Genomic DNA, 15,793 nt, shown 5'->3' with positions numbered 1-15,793 from the left:
AGGAATCTCTAGGTCCTCCAGCATGACTTCTGGCTGATGCTGGCCAGAGTCATATTGGAGGAACTTGAGATTCCTAGAAAGAACATATTAATCAAATCCATGAATAATCAAAGCTGCAAAAATCAAAGCATCAAATGTGGAGGGCTGACTGTACTTTTAATTGATTGCTTTTCCAATGACAAAATGTATAAACATGTTATATTAGAAACATAACTGAACAAGGGATAGCAGCACTCCTTTTTGTAGTGTTATTGCAAAATGTAAAGTTATGTTTCTAGTTAATGGAGTGTGACCTTACAAAATGATGAGAGAGAACACCTCTCTAAAAATCTCTAGGTCCTCCAGCACAGCTCTATGGTTAATTTGTGGCAGATGTTGACCATAGAGTTGTGCTTGAGTAGTTACAAATGCGTGGAGAAGTGTTCTCCCTAGGAATTTCTAGGTCCTCCAGTATGACTTCTGATGGACACTGACCACAGAGTTGTTCTGGAGGAATTAGATTCCTAGAAAGAACATGTTAATCAAATTCATGAATAATCAAATCTGCAAAAGTCAAAACTCCAAATGTCGAGGGCTGACTGTACATTTTCTCTCCCCACTTCACGTCTCTTTAGCTTGCAGAGCTTTAAATCTCAGTGGCAAAAAAGGTTTCATTAAAAAAAGTGTTATTGAGTGCAAACTGATATGACTTATCCTTAGCAGGAAAACCAGTTGCGACAGAGAGGAGAGCGAACGAAGACCTCTGATGCCTGGAGTCGAACCTCTGAAATCAGCTCTTCTGGGGAATTAAGTATACAGTGGAAAGCTGGATCCTCATCACCAAAATTAAAAGAGGTAAAAGTCACCCATTGGTTCAAGAAAAGAACATTCTGTTCACAGAATTCAGCATGTTCAGTATGTTCTGATCACAGAATTAATTCAAACTGACCTGGGAGGTGGGAGTAAAAATTCCTTGGTAACTCTCACGCTCCCAGGAAATACGTTGGAATGAAAAAAAAAATCTGTGGATTTTCAAAATAAAATTGGTTTGTATAGGGGGGGAAAACGTTTTTTGTTTTTGGTCTTGTGAAGGTGCACTCAACAAACTAAATTGCAAAGCAGTAGGAGCAGAGCTCAAGCAAGCAATAACAAAAATCATCTATATGCAGCCCATGATCTGAACAGAGGGAGTCATTTGTAGGGATAAGTAATCCCCCCCCCCCCCCGCATTAGAATTGACTGTGGGCCACTGGTACCTTCACCCAAACTTTAAACAGATTGTTCAGATAGTCAAACCCAAGCAGATTGGCTGTGTACATCTGACTTTGGGTGCAGGGGTATATGTTGTTATTGTTGTTGTTGTTGTGTACCTTCATGTTGATTCCAGCTTATGGCGAGCCCAAGGTCAACTGATCACAGGGTTTTCTTGCCAAGATTTGCTCAGAGGGATTTTGTCTTTGCTTTCCTCTGAGACCAGAGGGAGCATTCACACTTATGTTTTTGTTCCGAGGAGATCCAGATCTCCACTGTGGCACAATACCAAATCAATTTCCCACTATGGTTTATGTGCCCAAATCTCTCCATGGCATTTAAACCCTTATCGACATTCACACATGCATCGGATCAGTTCAAAATGGAGGCACCACCATTTCCAGAAATAATCCCGTGCAATCCGGATTGATTCAGTAGAGTATTCACACTACCAAAGAACTGGATTGACGCAGTAAGGGACCTACTGTCAAATACACCAGGTTAAGTGGGTTTCTCTGTGCCTGCTCCCACAAATGGTGTCAGGTGTATTCAGGGCCAATGTGAATGTCATGGAAATAACCCGGTTTCACACCAGGTTATTTCCGTAGTGTGAATGTGACCCTGTGAACTGCCCAAGGTCACCCAGTAGGTTTCCATGACCAAGCGGGGATTCAAACCCTGGTGTCCTAGTCCAACACTCAAACCACTACACCATGCTATCTCTCTTTTCTGAGATAAGTTTTGGTAATCTATAACACTATAAATGTTTTGACATTTGGATGCTATTATATGCATTTAGACAGGTGATGTCCAGACTTAGTGCCTGAAGGAAAATGCAATAGTATTTTTTGGTTTGCTTGTTTTTTCGAAGGTTGACATTGCCAGCTGTTCAGAAGGCAGCACTATAGACATACCTGATCATGATGAATTACTGAAGAACGTCACTGAACTATCTGAAGATTCAAAGGAGCCAGATAATTGTTTTCCTGAAAGTAAGGCCATATTCTATTTAGTCTTGGCAGGACAATATTATTTTGGGAACAGGGGGCAGCCACTAAAAAGGGCCACCCTGTGTTTCTTCAAAAGTATAGTTCTGCTTTCTAATTGTGAAATATAATCCGATATGGGATGTAGTCTAAACTTTCCAGTTTTTCACCTATACATATTAGTATTCATTTGTGCATTATTTTTTCTGTGTTTCTTCTAGGATTTACATGCTGTTATCGCTGGTGTTCAGTGAATACCACAAAGTTTCCAGGCAGACTGTGTTGGAATCTAAGAAAAACATGTTACCAAATTGTAGAGCACAATTGGTTTGAAAGCTTCATTGTATTCATGATTCTGCTGAGTAGTGGAGCTCTGGTATGTTGTGATTCATAAACATCACAATTATGATGCTTACATACACACACAACACAGCTGGAAAACAACAACAACAAAATATATTTTTGGTCACCCCATTTTGGTAATGAAAAATGTGGGCAAACAGAGGGAACATATTTCACTGGGAAGAAAACTGTTCGTGGACTGGGATAAATTTGTTGAATTCATATTTTAATATAAAGTGATGTAATTTGTATTTCCCAAACCAACATGCAAGCCATAGTCTAAATTTTACAATGGAGTTCTCTGATCCAAAAAATGCATATTAGGGAGACAAATAGAGCAAAAGATATACACTATTTGAATGCAATATACAAAAATAGCACAAAAATCTATATATAAGGAAAAAGGTACAAAAGTGTGCATATTAGGAGAAAAGGTAACAAAAATGAATATACATTTTAGTACAGATTTGGGGGGAATGTGAACTGATATAGAAACAAGATGCAGTAGACCTATTTAATCTTAATTTTCATAAAGTTTTAGCTACTTGTAGTTTTACTTCTATCCCACCCTTATCCATAAACTGCCCTTAGTCACAATCTTGGGGGAAAGGTAGGGTATATTATGAAGCAACTGATTGATTGACTAATTGATTGGTAAGACTGGAAGAATGAAAGATTTGGAGACAATGGAATAGAGAGTTTTATTCATCCCTACTTCTTACATACTATCAAAACCATGGATTTACAGTATTATTAATTGGAATCTGATTGGGCTCCAGGATCAAAGTTTTAGTTTGAGTACCCCCAAATTAACCTCTTTTGTGTTATTAGATTCAGGTCGAATCTCTCTTTCATCAGCATGGTACATGCAATTATACCAAATTTTTTTTCTGTACTGTTTCATCAACATGCACAAATACTTGTGGACACTGGTTAATATGTGTGTGTTTGGGGGGATTAGTAATCAGAATGAACAGAAGCCACAGCAGATTTCACATTCACTATACTCTGGAAAGAGCCTGTAAATCAGTAAAGAAGAAGGATAAATTTCTGCTAACAGTTCAGTGCCATTCCTCAACCAGGACAAAATAATCTGGAATAAAACAGTAAGGGGACAAAATAAATAAGTAATTTAATAAAGACTGGAGAAGTTTCTGCAAATTAATAGTTACCCAAAGTATACCTTCTTTTTAAGGCATTTGAAGACATTTACATGTATGAAAAACCGAATGTTAAAACTATGCTGGAATATGCTGACAAAATCTTCACCTATATCTTTATCCTGGAGATGCTGCTGAAATGGGTGGCTTATGGGTTCCACAAATATTTCACCAATGCCTGGTGCTGGCTTGATTTCCTAATTGTAGATGTAAGTATTACCTTTGATGAATTCTGTGCAATTGATTTCATGGACTTCAGCATGACTGAACAGTCTTACAACCTTCATTCCTATACAGAAGAATGAGGCTGCTTTGGTTAGAAAACTTGGGCAGAGGCTGTATATCAACAATTCAGCATGTGCTAACAACACACAGGATCCCAATTACCTAAAAGCCCAGTCTTGCCATTATTAAATAAAAATGCCTAAGGTAATAGTAAAATCCCCCTCTCTGGGCTATTGCAAGACATTGCCACTCCAAGTTGGCTGCAATAGGCTAGATAGACCAGTGTTCCTGACTGCAAAAAGCAGAGCTTAGAAAGTTACTTTTAAGAGGAATGAACGTCATGTCATGCTGGAGCCATCCATAACTGAACAAAGGTGGGAAAATGTTCTGGGTACCAGAGCTTCATGCCGCTACTATTCAGTTATGAATCGCCTCAGTGTATTATTATATTTATTCTTGTAGATAGTTATTTTGAAAGTTCTGTATATAAAGCAGCTTCATAGTTGCTACAAGGTCTTCCAAGAAGGTACCTCAAGACTACTGATATCAGGATTTGTAATTTTCTTGGTTTGAAATAAGATTTTGTTTTCCAGGTTGTAGTGCTTTTACTAAGAGAGCAAGTATGCTGTAGCAGTTTGAATGTTGGACTAGAGCTCTAGAGACCAGGGTTCAATTCGCCACTTGGCCATGGAAACCCACTGGGTGACCGTGGGCAAGTCACACTTTCAGCTCTCACCTTAGGATTGTCATGAGTCAGAAATGGATTGCAGACAAAGAACAATAACAAACAACAATAACACCACCAACAAAATGCTTACTAAACAAGGCAATATTTCTCCAAAAGTTAGTTCTGCCTTGAAACGTAAAATATGATTCTGTACATGCGTAATCAGCATTTAGCAGACCAGGTGTCCGAAGCCAGTTTCTCTGCAGGTGCATGTACAAAACATTCCAAATGCTAAACCTCTTACTCATGCTGTACCTCTTGTGAATTGTTATGAATTATATCCACAATCCTGCTGACAAAGTATACTTTTATTTGGAAAGTAGCATCTCTATTTGGGTCAGTCTTCTTCATTACATCTTGCTAAACCTTTATGTGTTTTCTGTCCCCAATCCAGACTTAAAACTAAATGTATTTACTGAACATTGTGGTGTAGGAGGGCTTGAATTCCTAATTAACTTTCTTTCATGGCTAATGCTAAGGACAACAGTTCTTAAGGTGGAAATACGTTCAGGTGCATGTGAATGTTTCATTGCATGTTCACTAGGGATGTACATCTTTGTTTATTTAATCCTTGGATGAGATTATGGATTATCTCATCATAAGGCTTTCAAGGTAGACGGTTTTAGAGGAGTGGTTTACCATTGCCTTCTTCTGTGTTAACTATGGTGCCACTGCTGTTTATGAGAGATCCTCCACCAGTGTCACCTCCAATAATGTTGCTGCCCAGTAGCCTTTTGCTGTTAGTGTAGCTTCTTGCCTCACAGGAACACACAATCCCACCATCACACAAATGTAGTGCCACTGTTGGACAAGATCTGAGAATTCAAGGGGAAAGTTAAACCAAGAGTGGGGATGCTATACAGCCAGCAGGGGAACACTCTGCATGATCAAAAAGAAATAAAAAGATGATGGAAACAATAGGCTGAAGAACTATATCAACAAGGTGAAAGGATGACAGATTCATTCAAGGAAGAACCATTTGAAGACGAAACCACAATTTTAGTGAAGTGAAGGTTACACTCAGAGCACTTGGGAGAAATAAATCACCAAGAACAAATGGCCTACCAATAGAGCTGCTTCAAGCTCTAGAGACATAAGCCATTTAACTTCTAACTAATATCTGTCAACAAATATGGAAAACAAAAGAATGGCCCACAGATTGAAAATGCTGAATAGACATTCCAGTCCTCAAGAAAGGGAAGACCAGGCATTGGGAACAGTAAATATACATCCCAGTCCCCAAGAAAGGGAACATCAGGCATTGCAGTAATGCACACATGCATGTGCTTGTGTGTATGTATGTGTATACACACACACACACACACACACACACACACACTTTTTAGAATGAGTAGCAAAACAAAAATATTAAAGTATCCCAGAAAAATGTTTTGGCTTCTCCCTTCTTTAGTTAAATCAAAGTATGCATACTTTGAGCATATTTTGATTCAGAACAGCTGAGGAAGATGGAAGCCAAAATGTTTTGCTACTTCTGTTTCACTAGTCACTATAATAAATGTGTGTTCTAAGTGATTACATGAATCTTTATAACAAACTTGTCTGAAGTGATGTTTGATACTTATTGAATGTATGTTTCCTGTGATGGGTGATGGCTCAAGAAATAGTGGAACAAAAGTGGAACGAGCTGGAAACATCCAATGAAGAGAGGCAGAGTCTTTAGGATATTTGGCACTGAAGGATATGTCTGTATATAGATGGTTGCATTTCTTCAGTTTATGCATAGGTATTGTCCATGTCAATATTTCTTGGCCAAAACAGGCTGTGCTCATTTGAGAAATAAAACCTTTTCATAAGTCTTGTGACTAAGGGGTGAACCAAATGTTTCAGAAGAAGCAGTCGTGCGCCAGGAGTTGGTTGAAACCAACTCCTTTTTGCTCCAATCCAAAGGATCATAAGGGCCATGCTCCCAAAGTGGCCACAAGCTGCTTCATTTAGCCCATGTGTTTTGGGCCTACATCTCTCTTTTATATTTCAGATGCATGTGGGGCTGTGATCTGTCCTGGGTTTTAGTCCAGGAAATATCCAAGGTGTTGAGCCCTGTCCAAAATAGGTTAAACACCCTAGATGACGCTTTCAACATTTAGACTAATACCCAGAACAGATTAATTGCCCTACTGATATTAGAGCCACTGGAAACCCGTGGTGTATTGTATGGCATGGAGGGAAGTCATTTATAATGAATTAATTACTTTAATTTTTATATCTCATATTCTCCTTTTCTTCAGGTCTCCTTAATAACTCTCATAGCAACTCTGGTTGGAAAATCTGAAATGGGTCCTATGAAATCCCTCCGGACCTTGAGAGCTTTGAGGCCATTAAGAGCCTTGTCACGATTTGAAGGGATGAGGGTAAGATGAATGAAAGCTACCATTGAACTTTAGCCCTATAAAAGGATATTGATGTGTAAGTTGCTGCTTTTGAAAGCTACTCTGATGTGGGCTTGTGGGGTGTTTGAAGACTGGAGCGGTGATTCCCAGAAGGTAAATCAGAACCTATATACAAGTCAGGGAAAGCTTGTGGAAAGGTACAAGATATTTAGAAACCTCTTGTTACTCAGAGATATCATAGTCATTCTCCATTAAAAGTTATAGAATCATGAGTCATATGGGGCCTGTTAGATTTGGATCTCAGGATTTAATATACAAAACATCTTCTTCAAAAAGGTTTGGAAGCCAGTTATATCAGCTCAGCAGTAGAATAGTTAAGCGCAAGCTAATGCAATGCAGAAGCCATTGAAGCCAGCAGATGCATTCAGATTGCTCCAGTTTTTCTCCATGAAATTGCACCAGAATTATGCTTTTATTTTTTGCTTTCCCCTGTCTTCCTGTGTACAAGGTGCTGTTTTTATGGCTAAAGCATGTAACAGTTTGGTTCTAACATACCTAAGCCTTCACTCCTCCCTCCATAAGCCCTGTCATAATATCAGGACTGAATAACATCATCTTGTTGAGCTTTATCATGCCTGGACCAAATCAAGATAGCAAACACAAAGACTGTTAAGCTTATCACAGGTGTACCATCCACACTGCACATGTTTTGTTTTGTTTTTTAGATAGAATTAATTCTACTCATCTGGAAAAGTTTTTGGGTGAAGAGTCATTTGAGCAGTCATTCAGTTTGCAAAGCGAACACACAATTTATATTCAAAAGGGATATGATTCAACTCACATTTTGTTGCCCTAGCATCGTGTCTTCTCTCTGTGAAGACAATAATGCTGGAAAACCCCATTGTGCTAATCAAGCTATATCACCCAACTGTAATAGCTGATTTGTGTTTACTGTATTTCTTGCCTTGTTTTTCAAACTAAATGTCAAAGCCATCACTATTTCATAAGTAATCTATAAGGTCTGCATTTAAAGATTGTGGTTCAGTAGACTGCAGAATAGACCCAGGTATAGGATATCACCTCAGCTGAAGCAATTTATGACTGAACAGAGTAAAGAATTAAAGGTGTGATAGAGACCATCAAGGTTTGCAAGAGCAGCTGGTATAACTGCTGCAGCCAAATGATTGCAATCTTCATGTCAATTATTTTCAAAGCGGGCCAGAAAATTAGACCTTTTCAAGATGATCTTGTTTAAAGAGGATGGCTTGAGATCAGCTAAATGAGGAGAAGACTCTTCTAAAAAAGTATTTAAAGAGGTGATATTGAGATGTTGCTGAAATTTTTAATTGGCTAGTTTAGAATACTCTTTAGTTTTATGATGCTTTCATTTAGTTTAGGATGATGTTTTTTTCCAGCTTGGGTTTTTATTCTAACTGGAGAAGAGCCTATTCTTCTTCTCTTTCTCTCTGGTGACAGTGATGGCAAGGAGGTATTGCTGAATGGCTTCTTTCTCCCTGACACTTGCTGAAAATCTGCTATGGCTGCATTTTAGGTGTCAGAGAACCTGGGAAATATAGATATCCAACAACACACAATGTCAGGTCATTGTATGAATGACAGATACCTATATTCTAATCTAGGCTCTTGTTGCTATGCTTTTGGGGGATGATGGGATCTTTCAAACTGGGCTTGGAATTGGGATGATAACAACCCAAACTATTTTAGAAAATGCCTCAGTTTGCTGCACAATTCTGTATCAAATGGGGGACAAGTCGGTGCAAGATGTAACCTCACTAACGGTAACTTCAAGAGAGTAGCCATAGTGACTTGCAAAAAGACAAATCCTAAAAACTAGATGACAAAAGGATTGGCTTGGCTTGTTGTGAAGAACCTAGGAGTTTGGGTGCTTTAGTTTTAACAGTCACAAGCTAGAGAATGAAAATCACCTTCTCTTCATCTATCCTGAATACTGGGAAGGAGTTTTATTAGCAGACCTAGAAAACTACAACAGTTGGGACATGCTAATAAGAGCTGAGAAAAGAGCTTTTATGGCTGCTTATTGACAGTGGTAAAAAGAGAAGTGAGAAATGGGTTTTGATGGACACCCTGCTCCTTGCCAAGGCTTATATAGCACCTATGGCTATGTATATTCAGGAGAGTAGACATGCTATATTGGTTTTCAAAGGCTGGAAGTATGTAGTTACCAAAATGAGTGACAGTGGGCCCTCCACATTTGCTGGGTTTAGGAGCACAGGATTCCTGTGAAAGTGGAAAAGACACAAATAACAAAAATGCTCTTTTTTTTTAACCTGAAAGAACCCCTCTCTAGGAATCTCTAGGTCCTCCAGCATAACTCTATGGTCAACATTCTCTAAAGGTTGATCATAGAATTGAGCTGGAGGGTTTACATATGCCTAGAGAAATGCTCTCTCTAGGAATCACTATGTCCTCCAGCATGACTTCTGGATGATGTTGACCATAGAGTTATATTGGAGGAACTTGAGATTTGTAGCGACAACATATTAATTAAATCAGTGAATAATCAAATCCTCAAAAGTCAAAGCCACAAATACGGAGGCTGATTGATTGCTTTCCCAATGACAAGATGTATAAACATGTTACATTACAAGCATAGCTGAACAAGGATTAACAGCACTCATTTTGTAGTTTAACTGTATAATGTAAAGTTGCAGAGGAAGGGTGTTGTAGGGTGGACAAAAGGACAGACACATGTTTGGCAATAAAAAAGGCCACAACTTTATTTGCATACAAGAACCTCACATGAGGGTTGGCCCGAAAGCATGAGGTCTGGATCTGACATCCACCAACCCGTGTTGGTCGATGACCTACTTGCCTGGCCTGGCCCAGGCATTCGGGATGACAGAGGGGGAACCGGCCCAACTAAGCTCACCACTTGTTCGCTGCCAGCTATGCGCCTGGGCGCATCCTTGCCCCATGTCACCGGGAGCGCAGAATCGATGCTGCCCCCGCACTGGCGACATCGCTAGCCCTCAGCACCCCCCGGTCCCCGATGGACTCCCGATTCCATGCTCCGCAGCCCCGGAAACCACGCCCTTTCAGATCCAAGAACTATGCTACCGCCTCCAACTGGAAGTTGTGACAGAAGGAGGGAGAGGTGGGTGGGGAGCCCGATCAAAATGGCGCCGAGGCCCGGGCGGCTGGGGCCTTAATAGGCGCCTCAGCCAATGATTGACCAGGAACCGGGTTGGACCCGCCTCCTGGCCAATCAGGCCCCGGGCGCTCGGAGCCATTGCCCAATCAGGGCCGCTTCCGGCCGCAATGGAGGCCGGGAACTGTAGTTCCCGGCCGCGGAAGCAGCCCGGGCGCACGGCACCTCCTTTCCACTCCCAGAGGAGTCTGGGAGCGGTAGTCCCTGCCCCACGAGGGCAGGACAAAGGCGCCGCCGTCATGGCGGGGCCCTGCGCCTCCCTGCCGCCCCGGAGGGTGACCATCGCGGACACCCACCCCCTCAGCAACAGGACCAGCCCGTGAGTCGGGTGGTCCCCTTTACTTCTCTAGTTAATGTTGTGTGGCCTTACAGAATTATGGAGGAATATTATATAGTTCAGGAGCTGTTCCACATTGCAACTCTTGCAGCTGCATTCAGATTTTTTTTGGTAACTAAAAGCAATAGCTTCACTAACTACAGTTACATTTAAAGAAACGTGAAGATAAGATTACATTTTTTAAAAATTGCAGCCATAACCGTAACAAATTACTTTGGGCAAACTTGGAACTATAACTTTCACAAATTAATTTTTTAAAAGTAATACCCAGGGCTGTGCTTTTCCTTGCCTTGAAATCATGGCAGAAAGTTTGGTCACATCAGGCTTCTCTTTTAAACTGCTTTAACTGAAGAATCATAGTGTGAGGCAAAACTTAACATGGGAGAGCGGGTCATAATTGATGGGATTAAAACTGATCAAGTAGTTTGTTTCTTTTCGAAGCGGTTTTGGTAATGGTTTCTTTCTGTAACTGTGGGGAGATGCTCTCCCAAAATGTGCAGATGAAAGCCAGATGTGGCCAAGCAACATCACAGTGTGGTCAAAATGGCAAAAATGATTAATGAAGAAGAAGTACTGCAGCAGTGTGATTTTGCCTTAGCTTACTGGGAAGGGCAGGATTCCTTTCCTTCCTCTCCCTCTGGCTGAGTTAACTGAGCACAAACTTTCTTCCAGTTTGAATCCAATAAGCTGAGACAAAAAGGAAAGTGGAAGGCAGTAAGAGAAACTGGAATGTTTTTAAAAGAACCTGAAAAAAGTAGGATGATATAGGGTTATTCAGGACTGTCCTTGCCAAATTGGGACGTTTGGAGAAGGGCTTGTTTGTCGGTGAAAGTTCTCTACTCCCTGGCTACCAATGGGTCCACTGACAGTTAGATTTGGGCTCCCACTCCTGTTTCTGACTATTGTCTGTAGGTGCTAGGCAACTTTGGGCTATGTGACTATCAGCAAAGGGGTTTGTGGGAGATACATGGCACCTTTAAAAATACAACATCAAAAGGTAAAATACATGCATCTAAACCATTTTTAAAATCCTTTCTGTACGTATTATAGAGACTTCTAGTTCCTTTATAACTTACCATCCTTTTACTATACCTGTTAATATTATTGCCCTTTGAGAGAAAGAAGGAATATAAATCAAATAAAGAGAGTTTTGAATTTTGAGAGAAAGAAGAATATAAATCAAGTAAAAAAAAAGTTGCAGAGCTGTTGGTCCTTTTAGTTTCAAATCCTCCTGTACCACATTTAGAGTTTGAAGAAATGGGTTGTGTGACTCATGCAAAGTTACTGAACATCAGAACAACTGAAGAGGTTTGGCTATATATGTATGTGCTACTCTAAATCCTGTGTGCTAAACTCAATTGGAGCCGACCATAAACATAAATGCGACATCTTAGTCAAGTCCTACATACATCTAACAGAATTCAATGGGCTTGTTCTAGCTGGACCTAACATTGGATTCAGCCCCTAATTCTATAAAAATAAGGACTGACATGGCTATACCATTATACTATAAACGTTGATTGTTATACAGTACAAAATAATGTACTATGACTCATTTTAATAACATGACATTTAATATTAATTTTTAAAGATATCAAGTGCCTTGAGGTTTTCATAATATACAGATATATTTAGATTTTCAATCCCTTGGACTGCAGATGATTAATCAATTATAGTTATTGAATTGGTTGACAGCTCTTGTAACTATGTTTTTTCCCCATTCTTTGTTTGCTGTTTCCTTTCTTCCTCCTATTACATTACATTCCCTTTCTGTCCCACCCCTATATTTGTCCCACACTTTCCCATCTCCCAAAGGTGGTGGTCAATGCCTTGGTTGGAGCCATCCCTTCCATTATGAATGTTCTTCTGGTCTGCCTTATTTTCTGGCTCATCTTCAGCATTGTGGGTGTCAGCCTGTTTGCAGGAAAGTTTGGAAAATGCATTAACATGACTGAAGCCAATTCTACGATTAATGAAACAAAAATTAATAATATGTCAGACTGCAAAACGCACAATAATACTAGATTATACTGGACGACAGTTAAAGTGAATTTTGACAACGTTGGCTCTGGTTATCTGGCTCTTCTACAAGTGGTAGGTTTTAAAAGATAACACACCTTTTTCTTTCCATTCTGTGACCCCCTTTCTCCCTTTCATGGCTATTGTCACTGTTGCGTCCATCTGACAGCAGTGGATAAAAAACAAGTTCTAGTCAGCCTGCTGCTGGTGCAATGACCTCCAAAAGGCATTTCTTTGGGCTGAAAAATATTTCATTTTCCTAATGTATATGGATCAATTCTTGATAGGGTTGTTTGGTCAAGATCATCCCAGACTCTGACAGTTGAGGGCCAGATCCTGAGGCCAAGTGGTGTCTGTTGGTGATGTTTCAGGCATGGACCTCAGTGAAGTTTCAAGATATGGATGGAGGTCATATTTACTGTTATTCATTTCCCTGTTGAAAAATGGATGTCTCGACACTCAAGAAACTGGGTTGGGCAGAATAAGAATTTTGTGCAGATTTTGCTGGTATTTCTACATCCTAAAGTGTTTTGTTTCAGGGAACTACTTTTTGCAGAAATATACATGATTGTTTGAAATAATTATAATAATAAACACCCCGCACTGTTTCCAGATAGCTAAAAACAGCTATCTAGCGTAAAGACCACACCCAACCCATTTTTGCATTCTAGAAAGTGTCTCTCTGTGTATGCATATGTGTGTAAAATATGTTTCTACACAAGCCCTGCAATTTTCATACAAAATGCCCATGTATATTTCTGTGCAGTTCTCCTGCACCAACATGCTCACAATGCCAAAGGTATTAATGTTGTAGCTCTGCTTTCTCTCTCCCTCCTGCTATCATATGTTGAAATGGCCAAAGAAGTCCCCCCAAAATTCCCAGAACATTATTTGGCCCTGATGCCTTGTTATTTTGTTGATTAGCTCTTAAGACATTACCTTTTTAAAACACTTGGACATAACAACCTGCCTTATGCTGATTCAGATTATTGTTCTGCTAGTTATTTAAGATGATTTTATGCAGTTTTTCAAAATAAACAGTTTTCCCAAAGCAGGTTGCAATTACAGTTTTAAAGACAGTGGATCAAAAGACATTATTCCAACCACCATCTGATTAAATGAATGTTTGTTTACTCTCATACATTAAGAAACTGCTTTCACACATCTGTTCAGAGGTCCCACTTTCAGGCCAACACCAACTACAGTGATTTGCAGTCATGTGTATATATGTGTGCCTTTCAAAGTTTTGCTGTTTAAGATTAACAAAGCCTGCCATGTATTAAAGCTTGAACTGTCTGTATGCAAAACATGCACTCTGCTGCTTAATATTGCCCCCTTCCCAATGTTGTATCTAATGGCTTGAATCAAGCAGGATGCAAATCTGCAAGCTTCTGATTTCTATTGCCAGTATACTCTAAGACACTGGCCTATACATTTAGAGAGAATGTTTTGGGCGTGATTATCTGTCTGATGTATTCTGAGTGAATGAAAAGAATTCAACTATCTTCTCTAATATTTCCTTGCATTAATTCTGTACTCTTATGGGCATACCATTAACAAATTTATCTTGCTGTCTTTTTCTTCTAGGCAACTTTCAAAGGTTGGATGGACATCATGTATGCTGCAGTAGACTCAGTAGATGTATGTCATGGTTTCATTTTTCTCTTCAGGTTGATTCTAATAAATATAATTGTATATGTTTGCAATTGTACAGTAGTACTATAGGGGTCAATTAGGGAGGTCACAGGCATGAATCTACAAGACCTTAAGCAGAGCAGTGGTCCATAGCAGAGCTTGGAGATGTCTCATCCACAGGGTCACCATAAGTCCGGGATGAGTCAAAGGCAGTTAACAACAACATAAAACTACAAGAGTCCATTCAGAGTCAAAGATAATGTTAGACTAATGTGGATCTTGCTGAAAATGACAGCTTTGTGTCATGTTTCTCCCCGTAACTTTTACTGATATCAAAATACAGTCACGATAGCCCTGTTTAAACATTTGAAGCAATGTCATACTGAGGATGGAGCAAGCCTGTTTTCTGCTGCTCCAGAGATTAGGACAGACAGCAGTGGATGCAAACTACAGGAAAAGAGATTCCACCTCAACATTAGGAGGAACTTGCTGACAGTAAGAGCTGTTTTGATAGTGGGACACACCCTCGGAGGGTGGTGGAGTCTCCTTCTTTGGAGGTTTTTAAGCAAGGTCTGGATGGCCATCTGTTGGGAGTGCTTTGATTGTGTATTCCTGCATGGCTGGGTTTTGGATGAAATGGCACTTGAAGTCCCTTCCAACTCCCTTTGTAGGAAAAAAAGCTTTTCTCTTCACAGAATCAGCATGTAAGGGAAACATATGTGTTCACAGATAAACATTATTTCCACTTTTGAGGGAAAGGTGGAATATGAACAAATAAAATAACAACAACAACAATAATGGATTACACATTCCTTTCCCTACAGCTTGAAAAAGTTATCCTTTTAGGACTACCATTCCCAGAATTTTCAAGTCCCTATGGCTTGGGGCAATTCTGGAAATTATATTAAAAAGCAACCTTTCCAAACTCTGCTTTCCCTCACGTACCAAATGGTAGCAGGCTCAGCCCCATATGTACCCTGAACTGGGTGTTCAGGTAAACTCTCAGTCTCTGCTTATATGAATTGTCCTGGCCCTCTTAGAAGGAGAATAAGGCATAAATAGCCCCATGGCATCTGCTGTAGCAATGGACACTGAATTGCAAAGGAGCTGAAAGACATTTATCCTTTGATAAATTTCTGCTTCCAAAATGAAAATATTTCTCAATATATGTTTGGAGCTAGCTTTGTAGCTACCTTGAGGCAAAGTTAACAATGATCTCTTAGTACAGCAACCAATGGGGAAAATGTGAACATGTGTACAGGGTTCAAAATGACACTGTACTAAGAAGTCTCTATTGTCCTACACAACTTTTAACTAATGGTTTTAATGATTTATTTTATATTTTATTACTGGCCCAGTATAGACCACTGGTTTGCGGCAGCCTGGGGCCAATTCTAGGGTTCTGGAGCATGCAGCATCCTCACGCTCCAGAACCCTAGTATGTATGTGCAGCGCCATCTTTGTGGCACTGTCCATATGGGGTGAGCGTGCATGATGTAAGTGCAGCACCGCGTCTGCACCTCATGGTGCCGCGCTTCCATCATGGACGTGTCACAGTGCCCCAATGGTGCACTGATGACGGCATCCGCGCATG

The 15,793-nt window shown here is 40.0% G+C and overlaps 1 protein-coding gene across 1 annotated transcript in view; it reads left to right on the top strand.

Annotated features, from left to right (window-relative positions):
• Positions 1–15,793, top strand: part of LOC149310077 (sodium channel protein type 5 subunit alpha-like) — a 43,425-nt gene that overhangs the window by 21,427 nt on the left and 6,205 nt on the right. Inside the window, exons 12-18 of the mRNA XM_089531461.1 lie at positions 700–834; positions 2,102–2,222; positions 2,438–2,592; positions 3,754–3,927; positions 6,917–7,039; positions 12,361–12,639; positions 14,152–14,205. Coding sequence (XP_089387587.1) covers positions 700–834; positions 2,102–2,222; positions 2,438–2,592; positions 3,754–3,927; positions 6,917–7,039; positions 12,361–12,639; positions 14,152–14,205 — 1,041 coding nt within the window. The remainder of the gene's footprint in view (positions 1–699; positions 835–2,101; positions 2,223–2,437; positions 2,593–3,753; positions 3,928–6,916; positions 7,040–12,360; positions 12,640–14,151; positions 14,206–15,793) is intronic.

The sequence above is a fragment of the Sceloporus occidentalis genome, unplaced genomic scaffold, assembly GCF_023333645.1.
Source record: "Sceloporus occidentalis isolate IW3139 unplaced genomic scaffold, rSceOcc1.0.p SCAF_7, whole genome shotgun sequence".
NCBI lineage: Eukaryota > Metazoa > Chordata > Lepidosauria > Squamata > Phrynosomatidae > Sceloporus > Sceloporus occidentalis.
The sequence above is the reverse complement of the archived record's forward strand: the minus strand, read 5'-3'. Positions and strand labels throughout refer to the sequence as shown.